The following is a 14,594-nucleotide window of genomic DNA, read 5'->3' as shown; positions in this document are numbered from 1 at the left end:
CACTTACTGTTTTGAAACAATGCATGGTAGCATTAAAGGAAATTGTTTAAGTATTATAGGTGTAAGGCCCTAACACCTTCACACTACTGTTTTCTCTACCCCAGGTTTCCCTTTTTTTTTTTTCCCCTATATACTTCTCTTTAGCAGATATAGAATCAAATGCTGTGTAATTTTTATTTGTCTTTTTGGTTAAAATTGTCCTTTTAATATTTCACACATTGCTAAATCATTTATAGCTCTTTAGAAGGATTCTACCAATTTGTAATGTAAAGACATGTTTTTTGTCACTAAGATTCAGTCGATCTTTATCTAAGATTTTACTCCAAGTTCAATTCTATTGCAGCAGTAAGTTTTGAACTTCCAGAGTGTTAAAACAGTGTCTCATATCTCTGTATTCCTGGTGCCTAACAAATAATTGATATTTAATAAATATTTATTGAAAATATGAAGATATTTTACTTATTGTATATATAAAAATTATATCAGTAAGTATTTATAAATTATATATATTTGTGTGTGTATATATATATGAATAAAATTTGGCAGAGCAATCTAATCTAAGTTCTGTGCACATACCCCAAGCCTGAGCAGACAGGCAGAACCCCACTGAACCCCATCTTTTCTAAAAGCATGATGCTCTACCCTGTACTCAAAGACTGCTGAAGGCAACCTCACCACCTTTAATAGCTCATTTTAATGCTAATGATTGCCAAATCAGAAGGCTGTTTGCTTCTTCCTCTCTAACCAAAATTACCTACAGTACAAAGTAAATGTATTTTTTTTTTCTTCCCTTCTCTTCCCTTTTCTCTTTCTTTTTCTGTTCTTGGTGAAAATAAACCAGTTGGCTTCTGGATATAAGCTTGCCAAGGTCGTCTCTGAGCTTCTCATTCTCACAAATAAGGTAAGATCATTCACTCATTTTTTATATGAGATTCTAGGGGTAGTCTTTGGTTTTAAATACACTTGTTTCTTTCCTCTATTTTTATTCCATCTGATTCTAGAATATGTGTGCTCTAGAAATTCAGAATATGGTTCATGTTATTCTGTATTCTAATAATAAATTTCTAAACTTAAAAAAAACCATTACAAAATAGAATATGATGTGATATACAAGTTATATAGATAAACATTTTTTAGAGTCAGCCATTCAAAGTGGCATATATTTACTGGAGTCATTTGAAAGGAGGGCCATGGTAAGGCTGGATATAGAATAAAACGTAACTGGTGACTGATCACTCAGAATCCTGCCTCAATGAGAAGCATCTCTTATTCTGAAAAATTTACCAGGTTGTAACTGAATTCTTTGGAAATCCAGAAATTTAATCATTTATGAAAGTTAAATTCACTAAAGATGGAAAAACAGAAACCAGAGTAACAAAGGAGTCATTTGCAATAAGAAACATCGTCACCAGCCAGGGAGTTTGCACAGTCTAGCTGGCCCAACTTCTGCTCAGACCAGACACACGGAAGTGCCAGAGAGCTGCCGGGCAGCTAGAATAAGCCTAGGGATCTCCCTGACAGCCAACTTGAAATACCATGTTCCCAAGGCACTGCTCCACAAAGGCACCAACGTATACTTCCTGTAAAGAACACAGGCTTCGATGTCTAACAGAACTGGGTGAAAATCTTGGAGCCACCACCTTAATATCTATGTGAAATTAATGAATCATTTATCCTCCATGAGCCCATTTCTTCACTTGAAAAACAGCACATCATAAAGTTGTGTGAAAAATGTACATAAGGTACTTGGCTACATGTCTGGCATAGAATGTGAGTTTAATAAAGGTTCTAGTTTCTTAGAGTGATGCTATACACCTTTATTTGATTCATTATATGGGTTGATTTAAAATTTATCCCTCTAAGGACATTCTTGTTTTTCTTCTTTCTATCTTTAATCATTCAATTAATCACTCATTCATACATTTGTTTGTTCAACAACTGTTTCTTTTATGCTAGTCACTGTTCTATGCACTAGAGATGCTGCTGTGAACAGAATATATAGAGTTCTCACTCTTATGGGACTTACATTCTACTGGTGAAAGACAATAAGCACATAACAACATATAGTATGTCAACATATACATTTAATGGTGTAATGATTTATTTTTTCCCTGTTATTTAATCAGTGGTATTTTCCCTTTCATATTTCTCTGATAAGATCTCTCATTTCATTTTCTTTTAGTCATTGACTTGCTTTGATATGATTTTTTAGACTTCAGTGACTTGGGTTTTAATTTAGAGTTGATACAAGAATGATAGAAAAAAGGGGACCTTTGCTCCCCTGTGAAGAAAGGAAAATCAGGAAAGGAAAATCATAGTGAGGAACTACCAAACATTTACTTTATTATCCTCTCTCTGGAAAGGTCAAAGATGTTGCCTATGGCTGACTCTGAGGTGAAATTTAGTCACACTAATATATAAATGACTTATAAGAACATAAATTGCTATTCCTCTACAAAAGTTTTGTACTTGATAATTAAAATGTTGCACTTAGGAATATTGGGATTGATTGCATTTATGTGTTAGAAAAGTGGACACTGGAACCTTCTAGAAGTATCTAGATCACACCCTATAGGCAGTTATTAAACTTCCATGTGCTTCCAAAAACGGAACTTAGATTACTCTATAGAGTCCTGGAGGTGAGAATATTTTCTGTCTATTGGCACCAGAATTTCTTACCATCATTCCTTTCACTCCAATGTTCACTTCCATGTCTGTTTTTGCATTGGGGCCATCATAATGAATTGGAACAGTGTTTAAAGGAGAAAAAAAGGGAAGAGGATGACCAGTTGAAGGGAAGTTTCAAAGATTCTCTTTGTTCTTCAATTTTGGCAGCTGCTGAAGATAGGGCTCTAGAAGATAGGAGACCATATAAATGCAAATTTTGAAAAATTATTGCAATATCCTATTCCTTTCCTGAAACCAAAAAGCGACGATTAGTATATGTTTGTACATTCATTCATTCTTTTTTAAACAAACTTGATTAAGTGACATTTTTTAGAATACAATCTTCAAAGAGCTTACAATTTATTTAGTTGAATTAATCTAATCTGTGGTTTTCTTTTTTCTTCTTCAGAAACACATGTTTTGTGTATCTCACAGTACATGCCAGAAATTCTGTTTGCATGTGTGTATTAGTCCATTCTCACACTGCTCTAAAGAAATACCTGTGACTGGGTAATTTATCAAGGAAAGAGGCTTAGTTGATCACAGTTCCACATGGCTGGGGAGGCCTCAGGAAGCTTACAATTGTGGCAGAAGGCAAAGGGGAAGCAGGCACCTTCTTGACAAGGCAGCAGGAGACAGAAGAGCAAAGAAGGAACTTTCACCTATAAAACCATCATATGTTGTGACAACTCACTTATTATCATGAGAACAGCATGGGGGAACCACCCTCATTATCCAATCACCTCCCTCCTCATATGGGGACTACATTTCGAGATGAGATTTGGTTAGGGACACAGAGCCAAACCATATCAATGTGTGACAAACTCCTGTTGAGTACCTGGGGTTGTACACTAGATACCATATATTGGCTATAACTCCATCACTTTCTCTTCCATGCAAGAAAGTATATCAAAATGCAACAGAATGAGAAAGACTGTAGGAATTCACTATATTCACTATAGGAATAACTTTGAATCTAGTCTAAAATCAAAATTAGGATTTGAATCCACGTCTAAGGGATGCCAAGTGGTGCTAGCAGATGTCATGCTATATGTGTTACTCCATAACATTGAAAAGTTTATACATAGTAGTAGTATTGTCAGTCTTTTGTAGATTTTAAAAAACTGATGTTCGCAGAGATTAAATGACATGCCTAACATCACACAGCTAGGAAATATCTCTTTAAAAATGTAATTTTGCTTTGTCTGACTCTAAGTGCTTTTCCCACCATATGACACGATTTCACCATATCATCTCTGGATCAAAATCCATCTTAATCAGACCAGAAAAAAACAATATGACTCCAATTAACCAGAGTGTGCATAGATTGGGGAGTTCTGGTTAATGTTTCAGTTAACTAAGACATAACTCGTCTTAATTTATTCAAAGATTTTCTAACAGTTATCGGTTCGCTTTCCACCACCCTACGTCAGCACAGTAAAATGTAACCTTGCCTTGATGATTCAGGATCTTATGTGTCTCAGAGCCATCATTATGAACAGCAGTTGCTACTGAAAAATTCTGAAGTGAATGCAGAAGATAGAGGCGATTGGATTGAATGCATGGGGAGTTTGGGATTACTTGGAGGACAAATTCAATTATACTGTAATCATCTATCTTTTCTGTAATCAGAATGGAAAAAGGCCCCCAAATTAAGACTAATCAAATGTTTCAGCTGAGTTGGGTTCAAATCAATCAAGTTTACTTCAATTTGTGTAACTAGCTGACAAACTTCATTAAAAGTGACTGTTCTTCTCCTTTTGCCACTTGGCAAATAACGAAAAAAAAAACATGAAGCTTTCCCTGATTCCTGTGTACAGTTGTGTTACCCCATCATCAGGGAGAGAAATGAGCTGTATAATTACTGTTTGAGACATGAATCATCCTTGCTCAGAGGGTCCAGACCTGTTTGACTCTATAAAAGGAGCTCAAGGTCGAAGTGCAAACGTGCACTGTCTGCCATCCCCCAGGCTGATATAATTACCAAGCTACTGTGAGGGGATGAAGGTGCTCCCTGCATCTGGCCTTGCTGTCCTCCTCATCATGGCTTTGAAGTTTTCCACTGCAGCCCCCTCCCTAGTTGCAGCCTCCCCCAGGACCTGGAGGAACAACTACCGCCTCGCACAGGTTTGTGAATTTTTGCCCAATTCCTTCTTGTACCTTCGCCCTAGAAAACCTAAAAGGGCATAGTGAGAAAATAAGAAAAAAATTCTATTGTTCTTTTAAAATCATTTTATGTGAGTCCATTGAAGTATGATCGATGATATCTTCTGTCCATCTAGATTGGTGTCTGGTGCATATTAGGTGTATCATGTTACATGATTGAATAAATACATGAATATATATCTACCTAGCTATCTTGCTTCATAAAAAAATCCAGGTGGCTTGTGAAAACCATACAATATAAAAGGACCAAACAAGTACTTCCCAGGAATGATGTAGGATGAAAAACAGAAGCAGAAAAATAAAAACCGAGGCATAATCCGCACGCTAGAGGCAGGTTGTGAATTTAGTGCTAAGCTTTAGCAGTCACAGCGAAGAGATTTCCTGTGTTTACACTTTTTAAAAGGCTCTTATATTCAAGGTAACCCTGATCAAAATTTAAAGTGGACTAAGTTCTTCCTGGGTGCCAACCCACTTCTCATTTGAGGGCCTTTTCTCCCTAAAGCATATTCCCCAACGAAGTAAAAGTTTCTGTACAAAGTACATAACAAAGTTTATGTAGTAAGTACAAAGTACAAAGTTTATGTACTTAAACTTTGTGTATTTTCCTCTTTTAACATCTCTCCTATATGACTGCTGGAAAGGGTCTGATAGAAATGATTCATATTAGAATTTTTTGCAAAGACTACTTGATTCAAAATGAATCAATATATATATATTATATATATGCTTCCAAGCGTTTTTTGTTTTTAAAAGAAGGGTGGCATCCTTAACCTAAAGAAATGGATGTCTAAGGGTGGAATTTCCAACATTAGTGAAAGATATGTAGAGGAAATGTTTTTGCACACAGGCCTATTCAAGAGTCTGCCAGCATTATAGCACACCTGTGATCACCAGTTCTGCCTCAGGGCTGCTTTCTTGCCTGCCAGGCTGCACCTGTGTACCGCTTGGCTGTCTGCATCATAGAGCTGATTTGCACCCATGTGCAATGGCATGTCCCTACCAATTGTTTCTGCCACTCATCCTTATTAACTGGTCAGTTCCCCAGCCGTACCAGTCATTAAACACTTAAATATCAGCTCCACAGATGAACAGCACAGCTGATGCCCAGCACAGCCATGTTGAACTGAACTTCCTTTGACTTTAGCTCACTTTCAGATGAACTAATTTCAAAGTAACTCAGGATACTGGGATCTTTATTCAATTGTATTTTGTCCGTGCCACCTAGTTTTAGATGCCTTCTTCCCAAATGTAATTGTCCCTACCCTGCCTCATGCCACTGTGATTCTGAAACTAAAGAGGTTTTGTGACCCCCAGAAGGAGAGCCATGCTGAGGCCAGAATGGATCTGAGGTGTTGGGAGACCCTCCTTCTAATCCACAGTTCAGGGAAACTACAGTTGGCCCTGCCCCTTAGTTTACAGATTGTCTGCGATTGCTTTTGTGCCACAATGGCAGAGGTTAGCCTAGAAGCAAAGAATATTAATTATTGTCCTTTGCAGAAAAAAATAGCCACCCCTGACTAGTCTATGAAGGAATAAGGCTAGACCAGCTAGGGACCAGTTTCGTGGAAGGCAGTCTTACATGGACATGGGAAGCAGGAGGCTGGGGGGGTGATGGTTTGGGGATGAAACTGTTCCACCTCAGATCATCAGGCTTAAGATTCTCAAAAGGAGGGTGCAACCTAGATCCCTTACATGCACATTTCACAATAGGGTTCCTGCTCCTTTGCGAATCTAATGCCTGTGCTGATCTGATAGGAGGCAGAGCTCAGGCGGTAATGCTGGCCCGTCACTCACCTCCTGCTGTGGGGCCGGGTTCCTAACAGGCCACAGACTGTTTCCTGCATGCAGACCAGGAGCTGGGGATCCCTGGGCTAGACACTCTTGGGTGGAGCCATTCTTGCTGTTCTAGCTGGTCAGGAGTCAGCTGGGCATCTTTAGAAACAATGGCATGGCCTGGGAATGTTGGGGACATTTAGTGATTCCTTACTTCTTCCTCTCCAAAATAAATCAGCCCTTCTCTGTCTCCCTTATGACATACTCTCAGAAAGATCTTAGACCAAGGAGCAGGGAAACTTGTCCACATCTCCTCACCTGGCACACAGCACCTTCGGCCTGCAATGGCCCTGGCCCTCAACTCTGGGCAGGGACACTCATCACTCCGTAGGAGTCTGGAATGATCTGGCCGAACCTCTAATTAGGATCACAGTGACAAGAAAGAATTATTTAATAACATCCTATCTTATAATTTATAGAAACGTTATATAACAACCTCATCAGCCTCATAAAATCACAAACAAAAGCAGTAAAATAGGCAGCAAAAGTTCATGTATTGAATGCTTCCAGTGCGGTATGTGCTGGAGAAACATGAGGGAATCAAACAAATGAAGCCCCTGTTCTTATGCTGCTTCCAGGAGGACGAGGGAGCTGGTGGGAAGGTGCTCCAAGAAGATAAACAAGTCAGCCAATGAGTGCACAAGATTATTTCACAAAGTCATCGGTTGAGATTGGAAAGCAGTTAATCAGGATGACAGAGAGTTACTGACTGGGGAAGTGGTCTGGGGAGGGAGTATTTTTAAATGAAGTAGTCCAGGAAGGCTGCTCAGAGGAAATGACCTTTCAGATGAACCTGAGCTGCATGAAAGAACCAGCCACATGAAGACCTGGAGATGGGGCAGTCCAGGCAGAGGAAACAGCAGCTGCTTGAAATGCGATCATCAGGCCCATGTGACTAGAGCCGAGAGGTCAGGGAAGAGGGTCTCAAGGACAGGTGAGGGTCCTCTGGTGCCTGGTGGCCTGGGTCACGCTAAGCAGAGAGAATGCTTAGAGATGCTCTCTTCTTGCTAAGTGATCTGTTAGGTCACTCGCTAAGAAAGAACAAATGGTTCCTGGAACCACCAAAGAGGCCATGTTTCCAAACACCATACACCTCTCCCTCCCGCCAAAAAATCTACTACACTTGAGAAGATAAACAGCTTCTTGATTTATTTAATGTCACTTGTGTCCTTTAAATTCTGATTTGCTAATTTGCATAAGTGCTTTGCAAATGATGAGATGACAAAATGCTTACCTATTCTCATAATCCAGGATTTTATTCTAGGTTTGTTAAAAAAAAAAAAAAATAGTATCAATATGACATTTAAAATGTATTTTTTAAATTATGTATAAAAATAACAAAAATTTTAATTACCCCATTATTATGAACTCATAACTAAAGAAAATGAAAATACACACTGTTAATTCAGGCGTTTTTACTACTATTTTATTTTCTATGATAAAGACTTTAAAATTGTTAGTGTCTTCAAAAGGTGGTTTTTACTTTTCTATTATGTAATAAGAAAATTTTGATTTTATACTATTTTTCATAACATCACTTTAAACACTCAGAAATAGTCCAGAATATAAATTACAATTTATTTGACCATTTCCTTTATTTGACAAATAGATTACTTCCATATGAATAAAGCTTCTATAAGCATCTTTGTACATCAAGCTAATTTAAACAATTATTTTTTCAGGATAGGTTTCCAGACATGGACTTAATGAGTAAAAGGGCATTTTAAAGTATTCTGACACATTTAAAAGCATTCACATTGAGGACCTCATCGGATCCTCATACTCATGTAGCCAGTAGGGCAGAAACCACTCTATAGATGAGAAAGCTGAAACCACAAGAAATTAGAATTGCCCAAGCATGTTAGTGACACAGCCTGGACTAGAACCTAGGATTTTTCAGACAACTTTAAAAGTTCTCACAAGTCTATTTGTGTGACTGTAAGGAACATGGCTGTGCTGCAGCCAAGCAGGCATAGGCCGAGGTAAACATCCTGTGTGACTCGGTGAGTTTAGGGTGCAGGCGTATATCTCCACTTGTTATCACAGCCGTGTAGCCATAACATGGGAAGGCCATCACTTAGCTCTAAGCCACTATTGTCTGTAAAAGGTATAATTGCCCTGCTGACACTGTACAGGAGTCCTCTCACCCAGAGAAATAGAGAGCCAGCCAAAGCTATCCATCTTGCGGGTGGGTGGAGGGGAGCCAGGAACCGGCTTGTGCCCAGAGAGAGAAAGAGTTAAGCTGCTGACCCTGAAGGGCGGGCCAGCCGCGCAGCTGTGTGTGGGAGCAGCCGGCTCTAGCAGCTGAAACAGGGTGGACAGTGTGAGAAAGCTGCTGAAGAGAGAGCTGCTGAATAAAACCATATTCATCTGCCTATGCCCGCACCCCCTCCCTGAGGATTCTTTCAGCTATCTGCCACCCACCCATTCCCCTCAGACCTCAGCATGGGCTGGAACCTGACACTGAGCATGTCAGTATATTCAGTGCATTTGGTGTAGTGGTGGCCCCAGACCTGACCCTGGAACCTGACAGTGACTTCGCCAAAAAAGAAAAATGTTGACAAAATGCACCTTAAGTTTCACCCTGTCCTGGAGCGTACTTAAACTGAGTTTAAACTCAAGTTTCAGGAAAGACACTAAGAAAATGCACTGAATGAGGGCTTGGGACGGAGCCCTAAGCTGCTAGCCTGCAGGAATGGAACCCCTGGCCTCCTGTACTTTTATCTGTCAGATACTGGAAGAGAAGTGGAGAGAGGATCACCTGATAATTGATCTCAATATTCTATAATTTTAACAATGACGCAGTGGGGAAGCTTGGAGGGAAATGGGACAAATCTGGCAAATTCTGAATTCTTTGTCCCAGTGCCAACATTAAGTGCTGAGCCAACAGTATGCAAGTGTTAGGGTATCACAAGAAAGCAATTCTAAGCACACACCTAAGTGCCTGATAGAATATTGTGACTGTGAAAAGTATGCCAAACCCTTGTCAGTAACTTTAGCAAGAAAGTGCCCAGAGTTCTGAACTCTCAGTACTTCAGGATATCTGATAATTCTTCAAGGAAACATACTTTCATATTTTGCCTAAAGAAAAAGAGCTCAAACATTAACTGAGCATCTACTCTGATCCTAGAACTGAGTCAAACACAGGGTTTGTATCTGTGAAGGCAAAACGGTGCCTGATTGGAAGGAGGTTGCAACCAAGCAGGTGAGAGTGATAAGAAATTGGTAGAAAGTGATGGTTTACAGTGCAATGAGACAGGTGTTTTACCAGTACAAGAATCACATCTTATGGAAGCACCAACTACGGAGAGATTTTGTTTATATCACTGCAGTGATGAATTTTTGTTTTTAAGAAGGAATAGTTTCTAATTTTATTTTTACTTCATTAAAAGGTACTGTTTCAATCCTGCCTGTGTGACCAGCCATAAACCTTTTGTGCTCTCAGAGTAACATCTTGTGCATATTTTAAAGAAACAAACTGTTGGTTATAAAAATTACGCAGGTTCGTAGTAAAAAAAAAAGTAAAAACCCTGTTTTTAAAAATATATCATCTTAACTCCATTATTAAGGTTTAACCACTGTTAGTCCCTTAGACTGTATCTTTCATAACACTTTTCTATGATTCAGGGCCAGGATTAGTGTGAGGCAACCAAGGCAGGAAATGCATCCTGTTTTTTAAATTTTGAAACTTTGTTTATCATGGATTTTTTGGCATTGATTTTATTTTTTTTTAATTCTGCATTAAATTATTATCTTGATTACAGAGTTTTTGGTAACCCACCACTGGCTTCATCTCAGCCCTGATGATATGACTGGGATGGTATGACTAGATATCACTTATGTTTATAAACATGGCTCATATTGTAATAGCAGTGGTAAACACAGCAAACATGTTTTCCACTTAATTTATCATGCGCATGTTCCCTTATATAACCTATTTTGTGAGACAAAAACTAGAACATAGAGTGTAACACATAACCTAGCAGGAGAACAAAATATTTGAAATCAATGATCTCAGAGACACAGAGGACCTGGTCTTATACATGGAGCTTAACCCAGAGGAGTATAATTCAGACATTACCACAAGCATAGCATTATCACAGCATCAACGTGCACAGACAGGAACAATTCATCCAATCCACCTCATCATGCCAAAAAAAAAAGATGAGAAACATAAATGCTTACATAAGGTGGTCTAACTAGAGGTGGAATGGAACCAAATAGTCACAGCTTTGTTTCAGAACACTCAGGCTAGATTTCAGAGCCTGGGCACCCCATGTTTCCTCTCCCTTTTCCTCCTCTTGGCTTCTCATCTCACCTAAGGTTTTTATAAGGGACAACAACAGGGAAAGTGATCTTCTCTCACAAGCAAGACAGGGAGTGAAGGATCAGCTGATCCTGCAGTGAAAAAATAGAGTACCCTCTCCAAACATACGAGTGAGACTTACTCCTTTTTATTTTTTCCCCAACAGTAATGGTTCATGCTCATTGTAAAAAAATTTGGAATATAGGAAGGAATAAAGAATAAATTAAGTCATCCATAATTTCATTACCCAGACATAATCAACATTAATATTCAGGCAGACTTCCTTTTATTATTGTATGTGTGTGCATGTGTGTATATGTATGGTTTATTCAGAAAATTATTATTATAACCTTATAAAGATCTCTTTTCTCAGTATATTGCCATTACAAAAAAAGCATTCTTTCATAATTTAATATTTATTTTTCAAAACTGATCTTACTAGAGGCCTAGTATTGCCTCATATGAATATAGGATAATATATATACTAAATGCCCTGACATAAGATATTAAGGTTACTTCCAATTATTTATTATCTTTATATATATGTTAAAAATATGTGTGTATGATATATAAGTAAACAATTTGCATAGTTTATATGTGGTAATATATGGCTAATATACAGGTGAATAGTACATAATTTATATCTAATAAATATATACTATATAAATATAAAATTGTAGATAATTAAATACAATCTGTACACATGCAGTCAACTAATTGTGGATTGAAAATATTCAAGAAAAAAATCGACGGTTGCATCTGTTTCAAGGAAGACATGTTCAAAACATACTTTTTTTGTAGCTTTTCCCTAGACAATACAGTATAACAACTATTTACATAGCATTTATATTATAGTAGGTATTATATGTAATTTAGAGATGATTTAAAGCATACAGGAGGCTGTACTTAAGTAGTATGTGAATATTATGCCATTTTATATCAGGGACTTGAGCATCTGTGGATTAGGTATCTGAGAGAGGTCCTGGGATCAATTCCCCCATGGATATGAAAGGATGACTGAACCTTTAGCAGCTCTTTGGTTATTTTCCTAAAATCAGCTGAGTAGGTGAAATTCCTGGGCCAAAGGCAGGCCTCAACCCTGTATTTGCATGCCCCTGCGTCACTCATTTTACCCTAATCCCAGCCCTGAGTCATAGAAAAGTGTTTTGAACAATATATACTGAGGACTTCATGTCTTTTTGTGCAAACGAAAGCCTTATAATTTATGGCTTATTTTATTTGCTTCAAGGGACAAAGAGCCTTGCCTAGGAAAGTTGTCTCATGGAAACAAATTCCAGCCCACATACTGAACACATCTGAACTCACTAAAATCCTCAGCTGAAAAACAGGTGGACCCTCTGCCTTTGTAAAGTATGAGAGGCTGGAATACAATGCCTCCAAGAGTTAAAAGCATACTGATTTTGCATTATATACAATGGAAAGATGATACCAATAACTGTTTACCAAAGAAACCAGATAGCCTTTGATTTGCAAATTGGATAAAGAACTTCAGTGACAAATAAGTGATCCACAGAAATAATGTTCACATCAGATTCCTTCCCTGAATGTTTTTCTTTTAAAAAAATTAAAGCAAAAATGCATATTTGTTATATTCATTGTAGAAAAACTATAAAATGCAGGTGGACAAAAGGAAATAATTAATCTACAATCCCCATTACCCAAAACCGATCATCGTTAATAATTTGGAGTATAGCTAAGCTATATGTATACAAATATGTCTGCCTTTTTCATAAATGGGAAAATACTGTACACACTGCTTTTAATACATCAGGAATGCTGTCCCCTGCCTTACCTGAGCATGAGTATTTCCCAGACTACACTGTAGACACGTCAGCCTGCCTCTCCATTTCAGGCGTATCTCGACAAATATTACACAAATAAAGAAGGACACCAGATTGGTGAGATGGTTGCAAGAGGAGGCAATTCCATGGTAAGGAAGATTAAGGAGCTACAAGCATTCTTTGGCCTCCAAGTCACCGGGAAGTTAGACCAGACCACAATGGACGTGATCAAGAAGCCGCGCTGTGGAGTTCCTGATGTGGCCAATTATCGCCTCTTCCCTGGTGAACCCAAATGGAAAAAAAATATTTTGACATACAGGTAATGAGATCAAGTCTTTCCAAATTCAGAGAAAAACACCCCCTCTCTCTTTTTCCCTTTTCTTGCAAAAAATCTTCCTTCTCATCTGTATAAAAATCCTGACGCCTCACAACCGCAAGAAAGAATAAGAACTGTTTACGTCCATCTGTCCGGCAATGACAATGGACAATTCACCAGAAAATATGGTCTTAGGATTATCATAATGACTGGCTATTTTAGGCATTCCAAACAATTTCATCAGTTAGAAACAACACGAATATCTTTAATCTAGTCTAGGATTAATGACCTGGCAGTAAAAACCAGTTTTCTTAAAACAACCTGCTTAATAAGAAAGAAAAAAATAACTTACGAATAAAGTAATTTATTTCATTGACTCCAAAAATCTTTTATTGATGATTCAAAAAATGCATTCCATTTGAGGGACATAAAGGTGAACAGGTGAACTTTCTTGACCTTAGGGAACTCACAGTCCTTTAAGGAGAGACAGACATGCAAACAGACAGCTGTAGCTCTGTGTGAAAAGTGCAAAATCATAGCTCTAAGCAGTGAACTGTGGGACCACAGTTCACATGGAGAGCTAGCAAGTGACCCAGGGACCAGGCAGTGACATTTGAGCCTGATTCGAAGGCAAAGTAGAAGCAGTTCCACTCTTAGCCCCAAGCTCCCTTCACTCCCTCCCTGCCCTCTTTCTTCCCCTGCCTAATCCTCTGGCCTCATCCTGTGTAAACCAAGGCAACACACCCAACCAGAACCTCTGTCCCTCCCTGCAGTACTCAGGGTACAGAGGCTGGAATTCCCTCTCCCAGAGCCAGACCTGATTCTGGGGCCAGCGCAGACTTCCTCCCCAGGTTGATACAACCGAGGGCAAATTATGCATGGTACCTGCCCCTCAGCCTGAGGTAGGGGTGGACGGTGCCTGCCTGCGTGGGCCTCACGCATGCCAGATGGGTGCAGGTCGGAAAAGAAGAGTGGCCTCCACTCTTTGTGGTCCTGCCCCAGGCCTTGCACATGTAAGGAGTTTTCTAAGAAGAAAACCAGACCAAGCATATAGCAGCAAAGAGTGGACAGACTGGCATGTTGATGGGCAGCATTCCCACCACCAGTGCCTAGGGCATGCAGCTGCAGCAGTGGGTCCAGGAAGGACAATGGCAGGAAATGAGCTGGAGGGGCAGCCTTAAGGGCAACTAGAGCGTGATGTTAAGGAGTTTGGACTTTATCTCCAGGGCAGTGGAGAGCTAGGCCAGGACCGGGATCAGATTTCACTTTTAGGATGAGCACGTCTAGATGATAACTAGAGATGGGGAAATGCTGGACTTGTGCAATAGTCCAAGCAGTGGTGTGCTAGAGCTGCCTCCTAATAGCTCACTGAAGCCAATCCTTAAAATGTCAGGAACGTTGCAGCCACTTGTTAAGCTCCCAAGAATTTTGTGAGCTGGTTGCTAAGACGCCATTGTTAAATTATGTAAATTTACAATTAAATAAATCACATTAAATTATATTA

At 39.0% G+C, this 14,594-nt stretch overlaps 1 protein-coding gene and 1 long non-coding RNA gene across 2 annotated transcripts in view; one reads left to right on the top strand and one right to left on the bottom strand.

Annotated features, from left to right (window-relative positions):
• Positions 1–1,927: 1,927 nt before the first annotated feature.
• LOC105500939 lies at positions 1,928–3,277 on the bottom strand. The gene is made up of 3 exons (XR_001000107.1): positions 3,212–3,277; positions 2,680–2,852; positions 1,928–2,281 (listed from the first exon to the last, which is right to left on the bottom strand). It is a non-coding gene; the product is annotated as an uncharacterized LOC105500939 (long non-coding RNA).
• Positions 3,278–4,661: 1,384 nt separating this feature from the next.
• Positions 4,662–14,594, top strand: part of MMP20 (matrix metallopeptidase 20) — a 48,780-nt gene continuing 38,847 nt past the window's right edge. The window contains exons 1-2 of the mRNA XM_011926628.1: positions 4,662–4,794; positions 12,846–13,093. Of these exons, the coding sequence (XP_011782018.1) occupies positions 4,669–4,794; positions 12,846–13,093 (374 nt within the window). The 5' untranslated portion in view covers positions 4,662–4,668. The remainder of the gene's footprint in view (positions 4,795–12,845; positions 13,094–14,594) is intronic.

This window comes from Colobus angolensis, unplaced genomic scaffold, assembly GCF_000951035.1.
Source record: "Colobus angolensis palliatus isolate OR3802 unplaced genomic scaffold, Cang.pa_1.0 Scaffold7, whole genome shotgun sequence".
NCBI classification, from domain to species: domain Eukaryota; kingdom Metazoa; phylum Chordata; class Mammalia; order Primates; family Cercopithecidae; genus Colobus; species Colobus angolensis.
The sequence above is the reverse complement of the archived record's forward strand: the minus strand, read 5'-3'. Positions and strand labels throughout refer to the sequence as shown.